Source organism: Aspergillus melleus (assembly GCF_016097325.1).
Source record: "Aspergillus melleus strain CBS 546.65 chromosome Unknown contig6, whole genome shotgun sequence".
NCBI classification, from domain to species: Eukaryota; Fungi; Ascomycota; class Eurotiomycetes; order Eurotiales; family Aspergillaceae; genus Aspergillus; species Aspergillus melleus.
This window is the reverse complement of record NW_025763375.1, coordinates 407721-432238: the sequence shown is the minus strand read 5'-3', so window position 1 is coordinate 432238 and position 24518 is coordinate 407721. Positions and strand designations below refer to the sequence as shown.

General features: G+C 51.5%; 9 protein-coding genes across 9 annotated transcripts; 3 read left to right on the top strand and 6 right to left on the bottom strand.

The window, feature by feature from the left end:
- Positions 1–1134: 1134 nt before the first annotated feature.
- On the bottom strand, positions 1135–2286 carry LDX57_009926 (uncharacterized protein; the record flags this gene model as incomplete). The annotated part of the gene is made up of 1 exon (XM_046091668.1): positions 1135–2286. One exon carries the CDS (start codon positions 2284–2286, stop codon positions 1135–1137), a length of 1152 nt encoding a protein of 383 aa, XP_045947645.1.
- A 67-nt stretch (positions 2287–2353) lies between these two features.
- Positions 2354–2722, bottom strand: LDX57_009925 (serine hydrolase domain-containing protein; the record flags this gene model as incomplete). The annotated part of the gene is made up of 1 exon (XM_046091667.1): positions 2354–2722. The coding sequence occupies one exon, from the start codon at positions 2720–2722 to the stop codon at positions 2354–2356; it is 369 nt and encodes a 122-aa protein (XP_045947644.1).
- Positions 2723–3172: 450 nt separating this feature from the next.
- Positions 3173–5001, bottom strand: LDX57_009924 (alpha-amylase; the record flags this gene model as incomplete). Its single annotated transcript, XM_046091666.1, has 6 exons — positions 3173–3197; positions 3253–3505; positions 3558–3780; positions 3838–3873; positions 3987–4582; positions 4650–5001. 6 exons carry the CDS (start codon positions 4999–5001, stop codon positions 3173–3175), a joined length of 1485 nt encoding a protein of 494 aa, XP_045947643.1.
- Positions 5002–6548: 1547 nt separating this feature from the next.
- On the top strand, positions 6549–7764 carry MIR1 (putative mitochondrial phosphate carrier protein (Mir1); the record flags this gene model as incomplete). The annotated part of the gene is made up of 3 exons (XM_046091665.1): positions 6549–6700; positions 6900–7319; positions 7380–7764. The coding sequence occupies 3 exons, from the start codon at positions 6549–6551 to the stop codon at positions 7762–7764; spliced, it is 957 nt and encodes a 318-aa protein (XP_045947642.1).
- A 349-nt stretch (positions 7765–8113) lies between these two features.
- On the bottom strand, positions 8114–9749 carry LDX57_009922 (aminopeptidase P family protein; the record flags this gene model as incomplete). The annotated part of the gene is made up of 2 exons (XM_046091664.1): positions 8114–9558; positions 9650–9749. The coding sequence occupies 2 exons, from the start codon at positions 9747–9749 to the stop codon at positions 8114–8116; spliced, it is 1545 nt and encodes a 514-aa protein (XP_045947641.1).
- Positions 9750–11787: 2038 nt separating this feature from the next.
- ssh4 (SSH4 family protein) lies at positions 11788–13472 on the top strand (the record flags this gene model as incomplete). The annotated part of the gene is made up of 3 exons (XM_046091663.1): positions 11788–12250; positions 12317–12622; positions 12697–13472. 3 exons carry the CDS (start codon positions 11788–11790, stop codon positions 13470–13472), a joined length of 1545 nt encoding a protein of 514 aa, XP_045947640.1.
- Positions 13473–15322: 1850 nt separating this feature from the next.
- Positions 15323–17076, top strand: pdeA (3',5'-cyclic-nucleotide phosphodiesterase PDE1; the record flags this gene model as incomplete). Its single annotated transcript, XM_046091662.1, has 3 exons — positions 15323–15445; positions 15673–16310; positions 16365–17076. The coding sequence occupies 3 exons, from the start codon at positions 15323–15325 to the stop codon at positions 17074–17076; spliced, it is 1473 nt and encodes a 490-aa protein (XP_045947639.1).
- Positions 17077–18277: 1201 nt separating this feature from the next.
- On the bottom strand, positions 18278–20305 carry LDX57_009919 (amidase; the record flags this gene model as incomplete). Its single annotated transcript, XM_046091661.1, has 3 exons — positions 18278–19446; positions 19506–20083; positions 20172–20305. 3 exons carry the CDS (start codon positions 20303–20305, stop codon positions 18278–18280), a joined length of 1881 nt encoding a protein of 626 aa, XP_045947638.1.
- A 189-nt stretch (positions 20306–20494) lies between these two features.
- Positions 20495–22253, bottom strand: gwt1 (putative GPI anchor biosynthesis protein Gwt1). The gene is made up of 2 exons (XM_046091660.1): positions 22031–22253; positions 20495–21965 (listed from the first exon to the last, which is right to left on the bottom strand). The coding sequence occupies exons 1-2, from the start codon at positions 22124–22126 to the stop codon at positions 20577–20579; spliced, it is 1485 nt and encodes a 494-aa protein (XP_045947637.1). The 5' UTR covers positions 22127–22253; the 3' UTR covers positions 20495–20576.
- Between the last annotated feature and the right edge of the window lie 2265 nt (positions 22254–24518).

Below are 24518 nucleotides of genomic sequence, written 5' to 3'. Positions count from 1 at the left end.
TACAAAGTAGTCTAAGATCGAGAACGAGAGAATTGGAGACAGGCAAACAAGCAGACAAGCAAGCGAGAGTAAAGCAGTGTCGATCATTCAAGGAACGGGGGATACGTCAATGGTTATATAACGAGTCAGCAAGAGAGCGAGAGCCACGCGAGAAAGATGCAATAAAAAGGAGGGCGATCATGGACCAGCCACATCTCCGGCCCAAGTTTCAAAAGCCAACTATTGAGTACGGGTGAAATGGCCCCCAAGGGCAAGTGTGACATGCAGAGAGCGGAATGACGCTGAAGGAGTCCGTCCGTCCCTAGCGTGAGCTGGAGGATTCATCTGAAGAATTCCATGATCAGCATCAAACTCCGCCACAGATGGCTTCATTCCCTTTAGCCTCATAGATGAAGATAGAACTGGCAATGGAAGTGAAAATAGAAACTGTTTAGAAGACGAACGATCTATAATTATCTCGCGGTGGACAAGATCTGGGAATCATCCTGGTTAATGGTCGGGTTTGGCGGCGGGAAATTGGAAATCGGTCGGAAAGCACGGAGTCACAGTAAGTAAGTCCTAGTTGATATTAATTAGTGCTAGTTAAACCAAGTGCTGTCTTTAATCTGCTCTGACCTCAAGAGGATCACCTGCCACACAGCGTGGGATTTAATTATAGCGCAACTGCTCGGTACTCCGACTGGACGATGCGTTCGCTGCTGCATCTCATCTTCAACTGATTGGCTCGTCTTGCGAAAGATCCTGGAGATAAGCCACCTCCATTCATCGCATGCCTGTCTGCTGGGATCTCCTCTTCCAAGACTTCCAAGACCGTTTATCCCGCCTGCGTTCTGCGACCATCTGAATGGGGAATGCACCGAGTATCCGAGTCATGTCTGTTGAACCAGGAACCAGGACTTCTATTTTTATGATTGAGATGCGCTCGACATCACACAACCAACGGAGTACGTTGTACGGTTTACAGTGCAGGTGTTGGGGTTTGCGTAATCGATCTGCGAGGCTCGATGTACGATGACGGCCGAATTCTTTAGCTGACAATATCTCTAATTTGATGGGAAATGCTTCATCTATTTGCGTATTCAACCGGGCAGTACTTCCAAAGATGGTGGTCTAGATTTCTCTCCATTGATCGCTCTAGACTTTATCGAACCAAATCAATTCCTTCAACGCCATTTCTAAATGCAGTCCCAACCTGACTACTCGGCCTTCCTCAACGGCAAACTCAGCTGAAAGTGGCTCATCTCCTCCCTCTAGAAAATCGCTCAGATGGGCAATGTATTCGATTCCATCGGCCAGATGCTCAAACGAGAGTGTAAATCCAAACGACCGATCCGTCGCGTCGATGAAGAGCCTCTCGTCCTTGATCTCAACCGTCAGTTCGTGATAGCCAGGATGTCGATACGTGCCAACGTAGGCCCGGAGAGGCATCCCTTGTGGCTGTGGTTTGTCGCGCCTTTCAGTCTTTGCTTTGCTTGTCGCTTTGTTTTTCTTCCCTGCATTGCGTGATCGACTTGGTACTTGTTTCTTCGCATTCGCACCGCCTGTATTGTTACCCGGCGTCGCCAGTCGCGGCCGTTCAACCTCCGGGATCTTAAGCAGAGTATCGATCAGCTCTCGAGCTAGCACCGTACCAACTGGGCCAGCCCCCTCTGCGTTTCCCAAAATAACAGCCCCAAAGTCAAAATCAGGAAGGAAAAAGAACCGGCCAGAGAATCCCGGCACCACTCCAATATGTCCGACCACCAAATGGCCTCGATAGTAATACACCTCTAGCCCGGCAGCATACAGAGCCGGCGATGTATGCGGTTTCAATCTCCTCCCCGTGGGATTCATGATGGAGCGCATGCGAACCAGACCCTGGTATATGCGCTCAGTGATCGGCCCTTCACGATTCATCAGAGCCTTGACCCATTTGATCAAGTCACTGGCGCTGCTGATAACAGACCCCGCGCCTTGGGCTTCCGGACAATCTGGGCTTTGGAATCCGTGGTAGGTCGCTGACTCCTTATCCCAACAGTACCCGGTCGCGATGCGGTCTCCATGGCCCTTTGCTCGAGCGCTTCCAGGCTGGAGACTAGTCGAATGCATATCGAGGGGACTGAAAAAGCGCTGTTGTAGGAAATCCGAAAAGGGCTGATTGGTTTTCACCTCGATGAGATGCGTCGCCACGGTGTACATCAAATTGCAATAGAGATATCGCGCGCGGATGGGCGCCGCCACGGGGAGGTTGCGCAGATTCCGCGTAACGGATCGTGCGTTGTCGGGCTGCGCGGCTCGTACGCTCATGGATGAGTTGTCGTGACTGTGATTACCAATTAGGGCTGATCTTTGAGGGGGAAGTGGTACAATGTACTTACGGCGCCATGCCAGATCTATGACTCAATATGTCTTCCAATGTGACACCGTCCGTATACTCAGCGCTGGGCATAACGAAGTCATCCGGCAGCAGACTGGACATGGTAGCATCGTATTGGATCTCGGGATAGGCTCCATCGTCGACCAGCAATCCGACGGAGGCAGCAGTCAGCGATTTCGAAGACGACGCAATATCGAATAGAGTGTCTGCCGTGCATGGCACCGGCGGCTCGATCGATGCTTGTCCGTAGCCTGCCGAAGCGACTTTGTTGTTCTGAACGACGGCGATGGAAAGGCCAGGCACGTGGTTTTGGCGCATCAGGTCCTCCACGTGGGACGGGAAATCCGGGGAAAGGAAGAATTCCATTTTTAGGTGTCTCAAACCGACCGTGGATGTGTCAGATATTAGCTGGAATTTATTCTGGTCGAGGGATAATAGGGCCAGGTAGATCTAGACCTCACAGCCTCGCTATCACGTGTTCCGCGGGTGTTTAGCCTAATAGAATGTATTGAAATCGATACACGGTAGCTATTGTAGAAAATTGAAAGTAAGAATTTGACATGATCTGAAGAAGCTTTATATAGGAAGAAGGGTTCTGTGATGTGTTTGAAGAGGCGTTGCGATAATGAAAGAGGAGCAAACGGTGAGCGCTCGGCTGGCGGCGCCGCATGTACCTGAAAGAATATTTACATGACGAGTTAAACAGAGATTTGTAAGAAAGAAATCTCTAATTGGCTCAAGTCATAAAGAGTTCTAAACAGAAACCATTGTGTGTATACCAAGCACTTTCGTGGCAGTCCAAACCCCAAGGCTTAATCAACGACCATAGATCTTTTCATCACTATACCATATCTTCAGTCAGCTACAACTTCAGTGATAGAAAAGGGAAAACTTACAACTTCGCTTCTAACCCATCCCGTCCCTTTGCCAGCGAGTTCACCCAGACTCCGACACTCATCGAAGATACAGGGAAAACGCCGTAGCCGTGTTTATCAATGGTGACGACCTTCGTGTGCCATCCCAATATATCGGTCCATTTTTCACGCGCATGGCGCCGACCAACATACATGCGTTTTTTGGAGGAACCGGAATTGCTCATGACACAGGCAAGTCCGTCCGGGTGATATAAGTTACCGTATCGAACGAACCCTGGGGGGTATTAGTAGGGGGTACATACTGCTTGGGATGGAATCGGACAAACCAATGCAATTAGGCTGGTCAAAGTAGTCTTGCTGCTCCCCGTATGCATACAACTTTCGGGCTTTAGCCAGGATCGGGAGTCGGCCTCCACAGGATGGGGTCATTGGGTCGTCGACGTCCTTGCCAATGCCATAGAGATCCCCATAAAAGAGACACGGTAGTCCTGTATCCCGTAATAAGATCAGGGAATATGCTAAGGGTTTGAAGAACGATGCGATTGGTGCCTATCAAGATATGTTAGATTGGGAAGATTGAACAGAGAACATCGGAGCTTGTCATACCTCTAGGGACTGCCCTGGTTGCTGCGAGGTGATTAGCTAGAGTGAAGCTTAGGGACAGCGTATCTCTTACAGTGTCGTGGTTCATTACAAAGGTCTGTGAAACAAATCAGTATCTCAAGACTACCTATTCGATGCGGTAGATGACTTACAACTGCGTGCGACGGTTGACATTCAACCAAAGTACCATCGAAGATGTCACGAAGGTCAGCCTTTCTCGTCAAAGACGTACTTGAGAAGCGCTCAACCAACGGCGCATCAAACAACGACGTTTTATATTCTGTCTGTTCTAGGTATTCCAGCAACGGCTCAACCTCGCCCTTCCAATACTCCGCCACCACGAAAAAAAGAGGTCCAAAGGTCGCCCGAAGGTGATCAACCAATATCGTCTGGAAACCCGAGGAGTAGTGCTTAGCAGCGTCGAGCCTCATGCCACTGAGAGGCAACTGAGAGGCAATCCATGTAGCCCAGTTGAGAACATCATCTTGGACTTCCGGATCGGCATAATCCAAGTCGGCAAACATGAGAAAGTCATAGTTACCGAGTTCCTTACTGACATCGTCGGCCCACCCTTTATTAGGCCCAAGGATCTTGTAGATCCCGTTTCGCCTGTGCATTTGGTCCCAGTCTACACCACTGAAGTGATGCCACGAATATTTCATGGAGCTATACGTCTCCGAACGGCCTGGGAACTCGAACCCGGTCCAGCCTTCAACCAGATCCGGCTGTGCGATCTCGACGTCTCGATCTGTTATATTCGCGGTTAAAAGATCAACGAACTTTTACACGTCTGCGTCGAATGCAAGCAGGCTTACTTCGTGGGTCCACTCTCGCAGCGGCGAACTGTTCCGTATAGTCTGCACCGGCCTTGTGATTGAGCACAGCATCCCAATACACCCCGATATGGAGTTCCTGGGCGCAAGCCAACAGCGACTGGAGTTCTTCCTTCGTACCCCATTTGGTCGCCCGCGAGCCTTTTTGGTCGAACTCCCCGATATCGTAGAGGTCATAGATGTCGTATCCGTTGCCTGCGGGATTCATCGGTTTACAGCCCGGCGGGATCCATATGTTGTCGACTCCGATGGCCTTCAAATCGGGCAGAGCTTGTTCAAGACGGCGCCAGTGTCCCTTGTCATTCGGGACGTGCCATTCGAAGGCTTGCATCATGAGTAGATTGTCTGGGGTGTCCCAAGATGGGAGCTTCTCCAGATTCTCTGCTTTTTCTGGTGCATCGTTAGAGGTTCAGACAACGATTTTTTGGTAATGAGCACGAAAGATAGATTGCTCACCCTCAATCTCCTTCCATTTTTGTCTTGTCCGTCTGCCCGGATAAAGGCACTGAAGGAAACCTAGCATTGAACTGCCGAGAAAATATATCATATATTTCAAGTCTAGAATTTTACTGGAGCCAGAATCTGAAAGAAAGTACTGAAGGTTGAAGTCCCGATAAGTTTGTTATATAATGACGGAAGCGCGCGTCAGGCCTCGTCAAAGTTTTTTTAAAAGTAACGGATCTATCGAGTGTCTGACGTGTGTTGCATGCTGGCTTTCCTGTCGCGGTGGCTTTGCAATATCCTGCCTACTTCGTTGTCTGCAGGCTATGTGACACGGGGGCAGGTACCTGTCTTTTTTTGCCAGCAAGGAAGGGCTGTGTTTGCGGCCATAGCTGGGATGGAGCTGTAAGGGAGGAAACCGTTTATTTGGATTGGCGACATTCTTCCTGTCCAGTCTTTCCAACGAGGCATTAGATCTTTCATGCAAATGGATTCGTATAGCTGTCTTTATAGACAGAACCACTAGATTGTCAAATGTAGATGTAGTCTATAAATAAATAGAATAGATTCACTAAGATAATAAAATAATAAATAATCGATCGGAAGCCGCGGAGGAAGACCGCGACAATCCACCAATCAACGGGTGCAGAATAAGGTTTTCGCCTGAGGTATCCATCCAAGGCACGAATCCACCGCGATTCCGGGCAGAAATGAGCAATTTGCGGTCGGATGTGATATCATTTTCGCCTGTCTGTGAAGTCTCTAGTAACGGAGAGACTCAGAGAACACTGTTAACGGAGTAGTCTGTTCTCTGTATTCCGTACGGTAGGGCTCTGCTGCTGCCTGAGGCCAGAACCGTTGCATTCTGAGAAAGGCCGCTGGGTCTTCAATATCAGATCTTCGATGATGTCAATCATGACGGCGCATCTGGTCTCCGGACAAGCCAGCGACCGTACACCGTAGGTACCTAGTCGGGTGTAATGCTGTACGGTGTAGGATGCTTTCGGCTCGAGGGTATACCAGCGGGCGGTTGGATCAGTATGTGTCCAGGAGTAGCAAATAGCAAGGAACATAAATGATCCTGTCATCTGGCAGTATCAACGCAGATACTCTGTACTCAATCTCATACTCTGCAAGTTAGCAATGTTCGAAGCGCTCATTGTCGACAGTTCACGAGTTCAGTGGTTGACCGGACGATCGGAGTTAACGGTGGCAAGCGCATTGGCAGGCGAAAAGTTTTCGGGATCGGAGCCGCTAGTGCCAGTCGAGCCGAGCCATCCCTTTCAAATCTCCTTCCCGGTCTAACTGCCTCGTTTTCTCTCCCATCCCAAACTCTGCAAAGCTTCAATTGCTTGCTCTTCCTCTCCCCCCCCCACTCTCCTCTCTTCCCTCTTTTTCTTTCTTTCTTAGTGTTTAGAGCACATATACACATCTATAATAATGTCCGCCACGAACAACTCCCCCGTGGAGGCCGCTAAGGCTGCCGTCGCTCCCCCTGCCACCCCCAGCGGCCTTCAGCTCTACTCCAAGTTCGCCTTCGCTGGTGCTGTCTGCTGCTCCGTCACCCACGGTGCTCTGACTCCCGTCGATGTGTAAGTCTTATCGCCCTCGTCATCGCCCTCGTCGCATTGATCGCCTTGAAACGCGCGTGATTCCGATCCGGGTCCTTCTCCCTGCGCGCCTTGCCTTTCAAAAAAAAATCATCACGAACTACACCAGCCATTGAATCCCACGTAAACACAATGACAAGGTGTTTGCCATCTTGCTGACATGCCTTTCCGTCCTCTTCAGCGTCAAGACCCGTATCCAGCTTGACCCCGTCACCTACAACCGGGGTATGCTCGGTGGTTTCCGCCAGGTCATTGCCAACGAGGGTGCTGGCGCTCTCCTGACTGGTTTCGGTCCTACCGCCGCCGGTTACTTCCTCCAGGGTGCCTTCAAGTTCGGAGGTTACGAGTTCTTCAAGCAGCAGTGGATCAACCAGCTCGGATACGAGACTGCCTCCAACAACCGCACCGCCGTCTACCTCGCCTCGTCCGCTACCGCCGAATTCTTCGCTGATATCGCCCTCTGCCCTCTGGAAGCCACCCGTATCCGTCTCGTCTCTCAGCCCACTTTCGCCTCCGGTCTCCTGAGCGGTTTCGGTAAGATCCTCAAGAACGAGGGTATCGGTGCTTTCTACTCTGGATTCGGTCCCATTCTCTTCAAGCAGTAAGTCCAATCTCACAATCAACTCGAGGGAAACATGGCATCTAACGTACTCCACCCCAGGGTCCCCTACACCATGTCCAAGTTCGTCGTCTTCGAGAAGGTCTCCGAGGCTGCCTACAACTTCGTCGACAAGAACACCGCTTCCGACGGCACCAAGACCGCCGTCAACCTTGGTTCCGGTCTCATCGCCGGTTTCGCCGCCGCTCTCGTCTCCCAGCCCGCTGACACCATGCTCTCCAAGATCAACAAGACCCCCGGTGAGCCCGGCGAGGGTACCGTCTCCCGTCTGTTCAAGATCGGAAAGGAGCTTGGCTTCCGTGGCTCTTACGCCGGTATTGGTGCCCGTCTGTTCATGGTCGGTACCCTGACTGCCGGTCAGTTCGCCATCTACGGTGACATCAAGCGTCTCTTGAACGTCACTGGTGGTGTTGAGATCGCCAAATAGATTTCTTACTTAACAAGTGTCGTGATGTGACGTGAAAACTACTTTGGTGTATTATATTTGCTGTCGCTAGATTTTTTTTCTTAAAGAACCTTGTTTTCAATAGATTTTTCTAGTTAGGGAAGATCTTTTGTTTCGGTTTGTGTTTTATCTTTCCGTGTGTAGTCTTGGACTTGGAGAGTCCTGCTAGTGTAATTCAGTATACCGTATATCACCGTTTCTTGTGTTGAACAGGATATCTATTCCTAATATAGGTACAAAACCTCTACACTAAAGAATAATTAAGAAAAAAATAGAGACTAGCTAGCTGGTATCGCATGAGAAACAATTGAAGAACTGCCCAATCAAGGGATCAATTTCGAATCCCGCGACGGAGAATATCTAACATCTCCTGCCCCTTGGGCGCCGTCGTCAGATTCGCCGGCCCGCCCTTGGTGATCAACAGGTCGTCTTCGATCCGGACGCCCCCCACGGGAATATACTTCTCCGCCTCCTCGAAGTTGATATACTTGGCCAAAGGCAAGGTACGGGCATTCCGCAGAGCCAGACGAGAGAAGTAGATACCAGGTTCGACGGTGATGATCATGCCTTCTTCGAAGGCGTCGGGTTGTGAAGAAGAGGTCAATGTACTACTATGTTCGTTGCTGCAGGGGATGGGCGGCACGAACGAGCGCCCACCCCATTGCTTGATACTGGAGCGGTCTTGCGCGGTGTTCGAGGTTTGCGTGACGTCGTGGACTTCGAGACCGACGTGGTGGCCGAGCCCGTGCGGGAAGAAGATATTGGATGCCCCCGATGCGAGGATCTCGTTGATGTCGTCGCCGCGGAGGACCCCGAGACGACGGAGTCCCTTGACGGTGTAGAATCGGGCGACTTTCTGTAAGAGTGCAAAGCTGGAGCCTTCCTTTGAGAGCTTGATGCAGCGTTCTTGGATGTCTTCGACGATCTCGTAGATGGCTTTGGCGCGTTCGCTGGGCCAGTCTGATGACGACGACGACCCTGACCCTGACCCTGGCAGGGGAATGGTCCGCGTGACGTCGCTGGCGTAGCAGTTCCATTCGGCCCCCGCGTCTAGACAGACCAGCTGTCTTCCGTGCAGGGGCTCGTCGTTCTTGACGTAGTGCAGCACGGCGGCATTCTCTCCTGACCCGGCGATGATCTCGTAGGATTGGTTCTTCGCGCCGTGCGACACGCACGTATCTAGAAACAGGCCCTCGATCTCCGTCTCGTTCTTCATCTTGTAAATGTTCTCTAGGATCTTGCGATGCGCCAGCCCCGAGATCTTATTCGCATGTCGGATCATCCGAATCTCGTATTCGTCTTTGACCATACGCGCTACGTTCATGGCCGGGAGAAGACGGTCATGGCTATACCGGATGCCGCTGCTGGTATTTGGAAGCGCGGGTTTCTGCGTCTCGTGGAGGATATAGATGGGGTTGTTGGTATGGCTGGACTTCCGCGCCCAGGACTGAATATCGTCAGACAGGGACGCATGGTAGCGCACGCGGTCGACGTCGTAGCGCCGCAAAGCCTCGTCCACGGTCAGCGTGGGACCCATCCAGATAGCGCGATGCAGGTCGAAGTCCGGCACGTAGAGGGTAAGGAGGTCATTTTGGATATCGTAGGTGACATGGCAGTCAGCCTCGTCGGCACCGGTGAGATAGTAGAAGTAACGCCTTTGTCGGAAGGTTCGCGGTTGGTCCGAGTCGCCCCAGTTGATGGTGGGTTGGCCGGCGAGGTAGATCAGGCCGGAGGAGGCACCGAGTTTCAGCGCCGTCTTGCGCGCGTGCGACTTGGCTGTAGGCGAACGGAGGTTAGTTTTCAGGTCGACATCATCGCTGTATGAGGGGGTGAAAGGCGAGGCGAAGGGGAATATGTAGTGCCTTACCTGGGTATTTGTCGCATTCGTTGCCTGTCACCGAGATTCGGATATCGCAGGCGGTATCCGGGCCGATAACAGAAGATGGTAAACAAGGTCGGACACCCATTTTGTTTCTCACGATATGGGGATAGACATACAATTGACCCGATAAAAATACAGACCAGGGATAAGTTTATATGACTGTAGAAAATCAAGACAGGATGAGGTAGAAAGGGGGCATGGAGGGAAGGAGTGCAGGGAGATGGAAGTGATACAGCGCTGCCTGGGTTCGGCGATAACTAGTTAGGCTCCGTGATTAAGTAATCTACCGATATAGTTTACGAGAGCAAACAGTTAAACCATTCTATTTCCATCGTAAACTACTGGTGATATTAAGCCTTAAATGCAGATGAATATAGAGCTGATATCTAAATGCTACTGTTACTTCATAAGTAGTGGGCTGGTTGGTGCACCGGCAGGTCTTTCTTCCATGGAGTGCCATGTCAAGCTTCAATCCTCCGACGGAATCTACCACTGAGCTACGGAAATTATGAAGGCGCCTAACATGCTCGACATGGTCGTTTCAAGTAGCTTGTCCCGTTCAGGATGATCCTTGCAGGAGTCTCTAAATATCTATCTAACGTTTTGGCCTGACAGTTGCTATAAGTAGGTCAATTTGTCAGATTTACGTACTCATATTGAAATACCACTGAGCTACGAACTCGATCGTCGGGCGGTTAACGAGCTCAGCTCAGCAGAGCCGAACAATGGGTTTCTCAAAGTACACCAAACCCTAAGTAAATACAGCCAGAAACCTCTATTTACTATTAAAAAGTAGGATCATCATGCTGGCAAGTGTAAGTGTCAATATTTCATCAAACAATGCTGTAGCAACATGTCATCTTCAAGACGTTCTTCACCAGAGCTACGAATTAGAATCGCCTCTGGTTAGCCGAACTTGTCGCATCACGACAGGTAAAGCAAGTAAACCCCAAGGAGCCATGTTGGGCGTGAACCATTCATACAGAACTGCAGTTTCACAGTATGGAATCTGTGACACTGTGACACCGCACTTCTGGAAGATATAGCACCAGCAGGAAAACGGACAGCAAGTGCTGGCGTACAAACATGTTCTACAGTCTTCAAGAGCTAGAACAACACATATTCCTGGCTGAGCTAACCCCATGATACCTTTCCTTTGTACCGCGGATGAGTCAAGACATCCTATCAGCGGGGATTTAACAAATTGGCGGTACTCCGTACCCCGTAGTCGACTGCCAGTTGGCGGTTTATGTTCGATCATGTGGCAGCAGGGTTTGCCATAGTTGGCCATGTTATCGACAAGGGTATAAGGCAGGAGTTGAGCCCTCGAAGGAGGCATAGATCAAAGTAAGGGAAGAGTGGTTTAACGGAGTGATGGGATGAGAGACATGGAGAGATGCATCTTTCTGTTTATAGGGAGCTTCTCCTGAGGAAGGGTTTTAGACCGAGTAACAGGTCAAACTGTCAAGGAAGATAGGTGAGAGAGCCTGATGAGGATGATAGGGTCAACTCTCAACGCTAGACACGATGTCCGCCTCTGCCAAGCCCGTTAAGGCGGCGACACTCAAGGCAGATATGGACGTCCTCGATTTCAAGGCACTGTATTGGTACTGTACGGTATTTATCATTACATTTATCTTACCTGAAGTGAGACTACCTAGGCTGTCGTCATTGCCTGATTGTCCCAGATCCGTAGGATTTATCGGCAATACTTTATACTCTGTCATCGCTGCAATATTTTTGGATCGACAAGCATGGCCCGGTCTTTTCAGCTTCTAATAATTAAGCATGTGGGACGATGCTCCTACCGAATTAGCCGATTGACTTTGGGCAAGAATGCATTATTGGATGGCACATCTGAACGCAGGACGCAGCGCCCGGAAGCGTCGCCGTAATTATGACATCGAGGCGTGACCGTCTGGTAAGTTACCGTCCTGTCATTTTCCTCCTTCTCGCCCGATTTCTCCCCTTCTCATCGCCCTCTCCTTCCCACTCCCCTGCCCACCTTATCCTCCGCCACTCTTCCCTTCTCCTTGGTCGGTGATTATTTTACCTTTTAATTCCATACCCCCCCGACACATTGATCTCTCTCGACCTTCCGTTTCGAATCCAGTCAATGAACGATGCGGGGATCTGAAGCATCGGGGCCCGGTGCCCTTTGGGATGCTCCCTCTACCACCCTCACTACTTCCGTGATAAGCCGCACACCGTCCGTTCTCCCGGTCGCAGAAGCCAACCATCCCGCCGCCATCTCTGACCAAGTCGCCCCCAACATCGAGCCTGTCCGTATGGCAATGTCGGCTAGAAGTCAAGATGGCGGTATCGTCAGCGCCAGTGTCAATACGCCGAGTTCGACCGGCAAGGGCATCTTGATCGGCGTCCTCTCCGCTTTTGGCTCTGCGGCTGTCGCGGTGGTCGTCCTGGCGGTGTTCTTCTTCTTCAAGTATACTCGACGTGGTAGAATTATCTTGGATCGCATCGGCCGACCCGGTGAATTCGACGATGAGCAGGCTTTCTTGCGGGAGGAGTCGGAGGCGCTGGAAACCATGGATGATCTGTCGCGATCGGAGTACTTGAGAGCGAAAGGTGAGTTTGGAATAGTACAGGCGCAGTCACCGATGTGGCGCGGTTCGCTGATTTCGAATTCTGTAGCCTTCGTCGAAGCCAACCCCCCCGAGTCGATGCAGACCGATATCTCGCTGTCCCAGTTTCTTGCGATCCAGGAGAAGGGGGTATCGGCGTGGGAATTCCAACCGGAGCTGGAAATCGCCAACTGCTTTGTCGAGGCCCGGACGGAAATCGAGTTCTACGATTCGGAATGCAGCGTTCAGACCAACCTGCCCGTTCCAAAGCAGAACGACGTTTACTATTGGGAGGCGAAGATCTACGATAAGCCCGATGCCACTCTTATCAGCATCGGCATGAGTACAAAACCTTATCCGCTGTTCAGACTACCTGGTACGCTCTGTCTCCTGTGCACGAGTTGTGTTCTCCGGAATGTTGTGCTGATCGCTAATCCGTCCTCACTCTAGGTTTCCACAAATCATCGGTCGCCTACCAGTCCACGGGTCACCGGAGATACAACCAACCGTTCGCGTCCACTCCGTATGGTCCACACCTCACTCAAGGAGATGTCGTCGGAATCGGATACCGGCCTCGATCGGGTACAATCTTTTTCACCCGCAACGGAAAGAAACTCGAAGATGTTGTCCATGGTCAGAAGGCGCAGAATTTCTTCCCCACGGTCGGTGCGAATGGACCGTGTGCTGTCCACGTCAATTTCGGGCAGATGGGATTTGTGTTCATCGAAGCGAACGTCAAGAAATGGGGTCTGGCTCCCATGACTGGTAGTCTAGCTCCTCCTCCACCATATGGAAGCGAGCAAGGCAGTATTCTACTCGAGTCTGGTCGCGAGAGTGCTGCGCAGATCTCCCACCGTGTGTACCAAGACGCTGGCAACGCACGAACCAGCTCAACCCTTCGAATTGCACCCTCTGTCAGTCCTGGCCCGGTGCGATCCCCAACCGATATCTCGCTCGCCCAACTAGCCCATGTGCCTTCCAATGAGGATGCCGGAGAGGGTTCCAGTCGGACAAATGGAGATGGCGAGCAGGATCCGCTACTGAACCCGCACGACGGCGACGATGCCGACCAGGCCCCTCCCCCGGATTATTCTAGTGCGGATGGGAGTCCGCGCAACAGCGAGGAAATCTCACGACAAGATCAGCCGCCCATACCCAGCTACGATGCCGCCGTTGGTAATGCAGACCATACCCGTGGTGCAAATGCCACGGACGAAAATCATTAAATCCCACTTAACATTCCCCTCATGTTTTATCTTCTTCGACCCCCTTTCTTGGTATTGGCGAGGTCCCCTTGTGTTTATAGGCATGCGAGCCGTCCACCATGTTGATATCATTTCTGTCCTTGATTTTAGCGGTTGGGGTTGGCGTTTTAACGGGCGAGTTTTCACGGTCGAACTTTTCATGGGAGGCGGTATGCCACGGGACAGTGGCAGTGATGACTCTTTTACGTATATAGGGACTGGCTCTTTTTTTTTCTTCCCTTTCTCATGTTTCCCATATGTTTCTTTCCCGGATCGGTGCGTTCCCTTCAGCTTGAAAGCTATGGGCTATACGACACTCGAACCCAAACCCATATCCATTTGAACTACACGGCGTTTGGAGAACGACCTAATTCCAGAATGAAATACGGAATCTGGAAGTCTCAGCGAATGATATCCCCTTTCTATTATCAGGAATACCACCATGCATACGTGCTTTCTCCGGAAAATCGAGACTTGTGTACGGAGTACTCCGTAGTGACCTCGTCTATAGTAGATAGAATCAGCGGTGTGACGATAACAATAGGCCAGTCTATCGATAAGGACGATAAGGCTCAGGTGACGATACTTACGTCATCTCTCCGCACGACGGGCTTTTTGGATCTTTCCGACTCTTTGTGACTGCGACATTTGGCCTCTTCCGGAGCTTCGACGATCATGGTTCGCTCGAGTAACAAAGGCATGGCCTGCTTACTCTTCGAACCGACCATTGCCATCTGGCCCCAGCTAGCGCGATCCTTCGTTAATTGCCCCTGCTTCCCTGCCTTCAATTTCTTCTTTATTGGCCAACCAATTAATTAACGTGTACTGTACGGCTGCGCGATCTCTCTGCCCCAATCCCTACCCACTTTTCCATTCTCCGCCTTTTTAAAGCCCGGGGAATCCATATATATATCTAGTATCCTCTCCTTTTCTTTCTCTGTTCAACTTCCAAAAGGTGGACAATTGGATCTCTCACAACGCCTCCCGACTTCTGCCTTGTCCACTTAATGCCCTTCCCGATCGGGGCCCACCAGCCACCTTGGCCATAGATCCGCCGATTAAATCCACAGTGAATGAGTTGAGTGAGTGGATGCATGACCGGGTGGTTGGGGGAATAGCATCTTCGAGCTACTTCCAGTTGCGCAGAAGCCAGAATCAGCCTTCGACGATTGGTTTTGACCTTGTCGAGAAATCATCCTCCACATCCGATAATTGGGCCATTGACCTGGCGTCTTGTGGAGTGCCAATCAAGACGAAGAAGGAAAAAAACAAAAAAATAAAATAAAAACAGAAACATACGAAGATAGGCATCGATCTGGCATTCCATTCCTTCTGGAATCCCTTCTTCTCGGCGATCCATGTTGAGTTTTGGTGGTGGTGGTGACACTAGACTGTCACAACCGTCCGCTAAGGCCTCTTTCCCTGCTCGCCTGTGCCCAGCCGTTCTTTCCCTTCCCCAGACCGAAGCCATCACGCGCTGGCTTTGAAGCAGCTGCGAATCGCCTGCTGAAGCCTTTTTCAGCACGTGCGGCCTCAATGCTGTTCGTCCTTCTTTTTGTTCTTCCCCTGACAACAACATACAAGCAACAAGGACGCTACCAGTCAGGTGGATTCTCACCAATATCTTTTCTTTTCATCCCTCAAAACTGTAATCACCTGCGGTGGTTGTTCGGGGTCTACAAATACATCATATTTCTCACGCCAACAAATCCTTGACCCTGCTATTGTTTATAAGACAAGGAGACAAAGGAAGCCTTCTAGGTGTCTCTGGTCGGAGCATTTTGCCGAGAGGCTGTCTATACTTTTGGTCTTCCCTAATTCTGCTCCACAATATGAATCCAACGGGCGAGGGAGTGGCGGATGAAACCAAGTCGGCATCCAAGGCTGGAGGAGCCAAAACTGAGACGGATCCTGCATCAGGAAAATCAGATGCAGGCTTGCAAGTGATTGTCTTGGTAGGTCTTGGCCGTTCGTGTCCACCTACACGTCACCTTTTTGTTTTTGATCGCCCCTCCCGTTTACCATGATTCGCTTTCTACCCTCCCATGATTCCCCATGTTTCTGTAACGATACCCACTCGGGCTCTTCGTTTGGTTCTCCTGAGCGAAGTGGCTTTCTCTCTTGCGCGTGTTTCGGGATCCGACATTTGACAAACATGATAATTGCTGACCTGTCTCAAAAGGGACAATCAGGAGGCCCATGGGAAGATAGCGTTACTGGGATGCTGGTTCGATCGACCTCTACCAACTGGGGCCCTGATTCGATAATTGCAGTCGATGCTGGCACCCTTCTGTGTGGGATAAAGTACGTTCTAGAGTCCGAAGGCGACAATGGACCATTTGCCGGCATGGCTATGCCTCACAAAACAGCCAAGGCGAATGCTGCACACATCCTACGAGAGACTGTCGGGACCGTCCTAGTCACGCATGCCCATCTTGACCATATCTCGGGTTTTGTCTTAAACTCCCAGATTCTGGAAGCCTCAAACCGTCCCAAACGTCTGGCTGCTTTACCGTCAGTCATCGCCGCCTTCAAAGATCACATATTCAATGGGGTAATATGGCCAAATCTCACCGACGAAGATGATGGGGCAGGACTTTTTACTTTTCAACGCTTGGCGGAAGGGGGCAGCCGAGATGAGGAGAGGGGCTATGTACGCGCTTGCGAGGGATTGATGACTCAGTGTTTTGCCGTAAGTCATGGGCGACGCAAACTGGAGCATCAGCAACAAGATACCACGCCAACGCCTGATATGCATTCCGTTCGCCAGAGCATGCCGTCGTCAGCAGACCGCACAATGTCCCAGCTAGATGACCCAACGTAAGTTGATCGAGTCTATATCTCTTCAGAGCTGACCAATTCCTTTACGGGCAGGCCCTTCGTGCCGTCACTCTCACCTGCACCAGGACAAGCGCCATCTTCGCGGTCCCCTCGGGAAGTACCTGAGATGGTCGAAAGCTCGGCGTTCTTCATTCGTGACCGTTCTTCAGGCAAAGAAATTATAATCTTCGGGGACGTTGAGCCGGACTCGGTGTCGGCCTATCCGCGCAACCGGCGTGTCTGGGAAATGGCCGCGCCGAAGATTATTTCCGGCGCTTTGCGCGCGATCTTCATCGAGTGTTCTTACGATGACTCCGTCAAGGACGAGAACTTATACGGCCATCTTAACCCACGCCACTTGATAGCCGAACTCAAGGTTTTGGCCCAATTAGTTACCAAATTGAAGCATGGGGCAGACCGCAAACGCAAGCGTAGCCCGTCGCCAACCGGAGAAGGGGCCGCGGACGAACCTTCCAGCAGCAGAGTGTGTACAAGGTCTCAGACCAAAAGCAAAACAAGCCCGGTCGTATTGATAGAAAACTCAAGCAGCTCCCTTGTTGCTGATGAAGACGACGGCATTGGGTGGTCGGAGCAGGAGAAACCTTTGGTAGGGCTGCACATCTACCCCATTCACATTAAGGATGATATCAACGAGAAAGAGTGTGTTGTGGATCGGATATGGAGTCAATTCGATGTAAGGGCAAACTTTGAGGATCTAGGGTGCCTGGTCTGCGTTCCCCGCCGTGGTGAGGAAATTCTCATTTAGACTCGGCCGCATGAACATCAACCGCAAATTCCAGATTGCTGAGGCTTTCGACTTTTCCTCCTCTGGGCTTCGTGAGTCTCTGTGGTATCTGGGAACCGCATCCTTTTCCTTGCTCGACTATCGATCTCGAATCGGATATCTTGTCGGAGACTCCCTGGTCTTCAATTCTCGAAGAGCATTATGCCGTTGCGACGAGCTATTACTTCCATCCTATATTCTATCACCTATCGACCTGAACTTGCTATCTATCGCAGCACGACAAATCCGCGTGGGAAAACAGTGCCATAGTGCCAACGCATCCTTTGCATTGGCCCACATATTGTTTTTCTTTGTCAACACCCTCGATGATACACCAATGCTCCTTCCTTACCTATCACTGCCGATTTCATCATCACAGTTCCTTGTTATGTTTGTTTGCTAGAACTTTTATTTTATGTTTATCATGGGTGGATGGCTGAGTACGATTGGTATGCTGAATGTTATTGCCTGTTTGCATCATTATGACTTGATTGTTTCTTTCTTGTATTTGTGCATCCTCTTTATGTACGTTAGTAGACCAGGGGTGGTATGTGTTGGATTCGTTTCGATCGGAAGATCGCTGTTCTTCTATCTTTTATTTTATGATGTTTACGCTTCATGTCGACGTCGAGCGAGGGCGCAAGTTCCCTAACTGCTGATATCAGTTTATGAGACCGAACCTCCGAGGTAATATATTTCTAGTCGGGCTGTGTTATCCTGACGATGCCAAACTGCCAGGTTTCGGTGTTTAGACTATCTAGTCAATGGCTCGTAGTATTGCTGTCGATGTTTTCTGGAAAATGGGTGCGATATTCCACGTTGGTGTTTGACCTCGTAGGCAACTTACGAGCTGAGTAAAGATAGATAGCCATTCAATTTGGCCCAACAACTGATTGTAATGAGAGGGAAAGTAAGATTGGAATTAAAAAAAAGAAGTACCAGTAGGAATTTAGAAGACACTGAAAAGAAAGGAGATAGGAATCAGGCCAGCCATGCACACTCATTCAATCACACATTCGATCTTGGGCTCTGTACGCTATGGATTCAATAATGGAGATTGAAAGCAACAGACAGAAAGTACACGCACACGCAACCAATCGATCAATCGATTGATTGATTGAATGCATGAAAGATCTCCTCGACCCAAGCCAGTTGGGCGGATAGAGAGACCTAGATGGTTTAACTACCGTGTTGAATTTTCTGGGGCTGCGGCTGTTGCTGTAGCCGTTTCGATGATGTCTTCCCATAGGGAACCTTCGCCTTGCGGGATCTTCAGACCGGAGGACTGTTCGTCAATCTTGTTTGCAGCACCAGCACCAGCACCAGCGGAGGGTTGGTTCTGGGGAAGATCGAGGATAGCTTCGCCGTCACGGGCGAACGCGATAAGGTCTTCTTCGGTGCCCCATTCGCCCATGGCCATGACGCCGATGGGCACGCGGTTGCCGTCCTGCGCGTAGCCCGCGGGGATGTTGATGGCGGGGCAGCCGGTGAAGTTGGCCAGCCAGACGTATTCCATGTTGCGGACGGAGGATTTGCCGTCGGACAGGCCGCGCGAGAGGTCTGCGTCGCCGCCGATCTTCCAGCCCGGGATCGGGGTGGTCGGGGAGAGGATGAGGAGGCCCGGGTGGGATTGGAAGAGGTGGGCGAGGTGGGACATGAGGAGGTTGCGGAGACGTTGGGCGGCGAGGAAGTCCTGGCCGGCGATCTGCCACATGCCCATGGATACGAGGACCTTGTTCGGGGCGGTCAGGTTGCTGATTTGGTGCGGGGAGAGGCCCGAGGCGATTTCGGTCATGATGGTGAGGACGTGGGCGCGCTGGCCTTCGGGGAGGTAGGGGATGTTGATGTTGATGACCTTGTAGCCCTGCTTGCGGTAGAACTCGAGGGAGGAGTCGAAGACGGCGCGGACGGAGGGCTCGGCGCGGTCGATCCACTCGCGGACGATGCCGATGGTCTTGTTCTTGGGCCGGGCTTCGGATGAGGAGATGCTGGTGAGCGGGTCTGGGAAGGCCGCGGACATGGGATCCTCGTCGACCGGGGCGGGAGCGGCCATGATGCGGTAGGCGAGAGCCAGATCGTCGATGCTGGCGGCAATCGGTCCGTAGACACCGACGGTCGACGCAAGCGACACAGTCGGGCTACCGCTCACTCGCCCGTGCGATGGTTTGAGACCCCAGACTCCGCAGAAGGAGGACGGGATACGAATCGAGCCACCTCCGTCTGCGCCGAGGGCGATGGGCACCAGGCCCGCACCCACGGCGTAACCAGAGCCTCCGGAAGAGCCTCCGCAGTAGTAATCGCGGTTGCTGGGGTTTCTCGGAGTGCCGTAATTGGGGTTGTTGTTGTTGGTATCTATTTAGAGTGTGTCAGCTGTCTGCGGTGGGCTAGGTATAGCGGAGGGAAATGCTTACCCAGACCAAGCTCATGCATAGTGGTCTTTCCGACGACGATGGCGCCGGCCTCTTCCCATTTTTTCACGCACCAAGAGGTACCTTCGAAATCGCCTTTGAAGTCCAACTTGGTCCCGAGCGTCCGACGGTATCCTTCGATATGTACTTCGTCTTTGATCGCCACTGGAACACCGTCCAAGGGACCCAGGGGCTTGCCATCCTTGTATCTCTTCGTGGAGGCCTCTGCAGCGGCACGAACTTTATCTATCTTGGATTCTAAGAACGCGACTGAATGCTTGCCGGGGGGCTTTGCGTCCCGGCGGATCAAAGGAAGAAGCGCCTCGGCGACCGCGATCGGGGTCAATTCCCCCGACTTGAAGAGGGCATGGTAATCGGCGGAAGTGTAATAGCCCGAAGGTCCTTTGCGTCTTTCCGTCGGCACGGGGAGATCGGAGCGAGGAGAGGCGTTGGCATCGTGAATCGGAATGACGGTAGGGTCGTAACGGGCGGAATACTGCTGGAGCTGCGGAACTTCGCGAACGACGTCAAAGCCGGCATTGCGCCAAAAGTAACTCTGGATAAACCCCACGGAATGAATTCTAAATCGGAGAGATGAGTCGACGAGGTCAGCAGGCGCACCACGCGAAAGGCCAAGGTTAAAGTTGGCAAGAAAAACTCAGTCCTCACAGGGCAGCGCCAATAGCCAAGGGAGTGCCGCGAAAAACAGGAATCGACTGGTCTTCGTTCTGGTACGGCGCGGACGGTCCCTGGCGGACCTCCGGATAGTGGAAGAACTGTGGTTCGCCGGTGTTTGCACTCATGATGGCTTTGCGATTGAGATAGTTGGAGGGAGAGAGAAGGAAGGAGAATACAATCCGTCGCAAGTCGATGAGGATACGAGTGGGGGAGTCACCTGATGGCGCATGATGCCTCGGTTCAACTGCCAAAGCTTCGCGTTCTTTGGACTGCCTCCGGTCAATCGCCCCCGCCACGAGATCCACATTGTTGTTGGCGGAGAATTCGAGAAAAATAATACTATTTTAAATCATACATTATATATACACTAATCCAACGACATGGCTCTTGGCTCCTTCACAGAACCAGCTTAATGTTCGCCTTTTGCATGGCCAACGCAACGCCCGTGATAACCGCGGCATATGCGACAAGGATCGCCATGCTCTGCACTGTGTTGACGTCAAGCGTAGGGATGCTCAGATTGACAGCCCCCGTCAGGAGATTTGCCACCAAAAAAATGGCAAGCCCATTTTTGTTGAACGCAGCCATAATCCGACTGGTCGCCAGAGACACGCGCTCAGCCTCCCCACTTTTTTCAGTTTCCCGATGGACAAAGGGGAAGAATACAGTCTCCACGCTGCAGAATAGGAAAAGTTGACCAATATTGAAGGCAGACACCCAGAGGACATAAGGGAGGTTGGCCAGGCGGCGTGAGACGGGGATATTGGCTCCGTATCCAAACGCATATGTGGAGTTCAGCGTGAATAGTCCGATCCAAACGAGACTCTGGACCCCCAGACTGATCAGTAAGTCCTTGCGGGCTTGCTTCGGCGACTTTGAAGCGGACGTCCCACGGGGAATGACACGAACACCAACAGCACGACCGGCCAGGAAAATGGCCAGATACCCTAAGAAGGAAAAGATGCCCTCTCGGTTCTTCGAAAAAAGATCCGGACCGCGCGGGGAAACAAGAATATAGCCCTTCAAGTCTGTAGACTCGAGCACCACTTGATACAAGGCTGCAACCCCCAGCGCAAGAAGCTCGTACGAGGGGACAAAGGTAGCTAGGCCATCAAAGATCTCGACGAACGGGGGTAGCAGGCCCAGCGTGAAAAAGAAATTCCAATGGACACCGTACTCCGTGACATGTTCGGCGTAGTCAAGACCCTTAACACTGTACAGTCGTATCAAACCGAGCACGAGCAGGGGAATTGAATGACGGAAAGAGGCAGTCAACCTCCGGAATAGCGGTGGCTTTGTGGCAGTACTCGTCCGGCCTTTAAGCAAGGAACGAGCGGAAACCACGCCCCCCGAAAACACAAATGATCCAACGCCCAAATCCATCAGCGACGTGCCCCAGTTTTCGACCTTAGCGAACCTGCGAGGAAAGATGGGAAAATCGACGGCTAGTATAGCGACACAGGTGACAATCATCATCGCAGCCCGGTATGTCGTGAGGAACGGGTGCATGGGAAGAGACGCGGGCGTATCGATCACATGGCTGGAGCTCTTCTTGGCTGGCGGTTTCGCCTTTTGTTGGGTACGAGGCGCCGGCGATATGAATAGTAGCAGGAGGGCGGGGGATACGAGGAGAATGTTCAGAGTCCATGGCGCCGCCGCATAGATGGTGGTTGCAAATAAGATTGCCAAAACATTGAGCAAGAAGTCGGCGACTAGTGCTGGGCCACCGTACGGGTTGAAGAAGGACAGGCGCGACTGGAGTACCGACCATAGGAGTACCGAAGCCTAATCGAGGAGTGAAATCCAACATCAGTATAAGCGATAACAAGCAATTGGACGGGGCCACCCACAGGAGCTACCAGAGTGACGGCATTGATCTCCAGAATGTTTCCCCCGGCCAGATTCGACACGAAGGCCTCTTTTCGAGCTTTATAGCTCTGGTCCATGTTGACTAACCGATAGGACCTGAGTCTGAGAACTGCAATTGACCTGTCAACGACACGACCCGTGTTCTCCTGTCCTCCAGCAAAAGTCGAGGTACGACGATCGGATGTGAAGGAAGCGACGTGGAAGTTTGGCCGACGGAGCTGCCATACGATACGTACCGTACATACGAGACCGACGGGCCGTTTCTATGCGCAAAGCGTGACCCGTACAGTAATGTGATTACATCACCATCCCACTTTCTTCGGCCTCATCTTTCATCTTTCATCGCCATCACTTTGCCTTGTCCATCCTTCGTGGTTCATCATTGCCTGTCTTTCGCAAGGGACTCCTCCTCCGCAAATCATTCCAAACTAGCTGACGCGTTCTGACATGTCGAGTCAATTTACTTGCACCCACGGCCTGATCTCTCCAGTTCTCGCGTGCATCAATATATCCAAACAGTCAAATCCCGACACTCGCCGCCAAGACTTAGCGGAGTGAAAGGATGCAACTTCAGACCTGTTTTCTGGTGTTTAATATTAGCAACCGACCAGGAATTAACGTCAACCTACGTCATCTACAGATACTCCGTCCCCGAAGGACAGGTGCTATTGGAGCTTCGACAACCACCGTTGGTTTTAAGCAAGCTACCCCTCGCCTGGGAAGGCATAGGAATACGAACCAAAAGAAGGCGCTAATCAAGGATACTGTGGATAGATAGGCATCAGTCCTGTGCCGTGCCGCAGCGATGGTGCGCAAGAAACCACCTTAGCTCTCTTGCCTGGGCGCTTCCAAGTTCCCAACTCCCACCTTCATTCCCAAGGCCATAAAGTCATGGCGCAATTTAACTGGCTTATCCTGCAGGTTGGTGATTGTGTCCGCAGCAAATTGGCCGTGAGCGTGACGGTATCACCGCATTCTGGCGTCTCGATGGGAATGTGATACAGACTTCGAACCTATCTTTGGGCGACAGTTCTGCCAGGATCGTGTTGGGGCCAAGTCCACGGTTGCCTTGGGCCGAACGTCGAATTGGTCAGTTCCCATTATCAATAGTTGACCGTGGGACAGACGATCACCATCGGTTTCTAGAAATGCACACGACCCTTTCTCCATGTTTATGCAACCTCAACACTATGTTGTGCAGCAGGCCAGGTCCACAGCACAGCCTTAGTACCAATTTTTCTCGTGGCTGGTTGTTATTGTTAGGCTACAGAAAGGCTTACAGCTCGTTTAGAGTCTGTTACACAAGATTGGAAGATCCCCAGACTGTTTCAAGCATTTGTCAACGCCTAGTCTACTAGCTCCAAGCAATCCTGGGTTTCGTTAAGATCTGGATCCAGATCTGGATCAGCCGATGGAGAAAATTTCCTAACCAATAAGTCTATACTCTATGGATCTCGGCAATTGAGGGAAGGCAGATAGAACGAAGAAAGAAGGAAAGAACAAGGGGTACGGAGTAGTTGAGATCGCAAAGGGGGACGGATGGAAGCGGAAGCAGAGAAAAGGTGGGATTCCTGGGTCTTCTAGAGATGAACCACTAACCATGGTAGGAACGGTGTGCGTCATGTACCAGCCAGCCTCGCCGTCCTTCCCGCTCACGATCGCACCAGAAGGAAACACACTGTGGACTGTGGAGTCGATCTATCATGAGATTTTTCACTTTTCAATTTTTTCATCCTTTTCTATTTCGAAAGTGGGTTCGTTTGGGGGGTTTTCCCCCTCGCATCTCGCATTCGGGGCCGACTTCCTCCCCGATACGAGAGAAGAGAGGGGCATTTCAGCCTTTTCATTTTTCTCTCCTCGGAGATCTGGTTAGTCTCAGGGACCCATTCCATGGTTTGATAATTCCGAGCTTTATTCCGCTTCGGTTCCACGGAGTTATCTTGCTCTTGGAAGACTCCTGTGGGAGTGGAGTCGATCTACTCGACCTCGTGGCGAGCATTACCTACAGTACGGAGTATGCTGCTACGGAGTAATTGCTGACTCCTATCCAAGATCCGAAACACAAGCCATGGAACATTTGAATACAGTTAGCCACGTTGGGCATAGGTGACTGGACGGTGCTTTTTATACTGAGATATCATTCGTCGGATCTTAGACTGGAGAGCCGCTTATTTATCTCACTATCGCCAAGGCTAGCAGATCCTGGGAATCAATCCATTCCAAATAAGAATTCGATGATCACTGGGAAAGGCCCTTTCGAATTCTCGTGGGCCCATGAGCATCGAGATTCCAACACTTTCATGCGACTTCCATCGCTTGCATGGGTGATCTGTCCACTTTTTTTTTCTTTGGTACGTGCCTTCCTCCCTCTCCCACACTACCGAACCACCATTCCTTTGGTTCGCGATCCGGATCTATCCTAAATGCCGACCAAGGCTCGCGGGCTGGAGGAAGGGGAGACATCGTTTG

Excerpts from the sequence above, each read along its gene's own strand:
- gwt1 (XM_046091660.1), bottom strand. The coding sequence starts at position 22,126 with ATGGACCAGAGCTATAAAGCTCGAAAAGAGGCCTTCGTGTCGAATCTG. Across the intron at positions 21,966-22,030 it reads CCGTCACTCTGGTAGCTCCT|GCTTCGGTACTCCTATGGTC; the intron begins GTGGGTGGCCCC and ends CTCCTCGATTAG.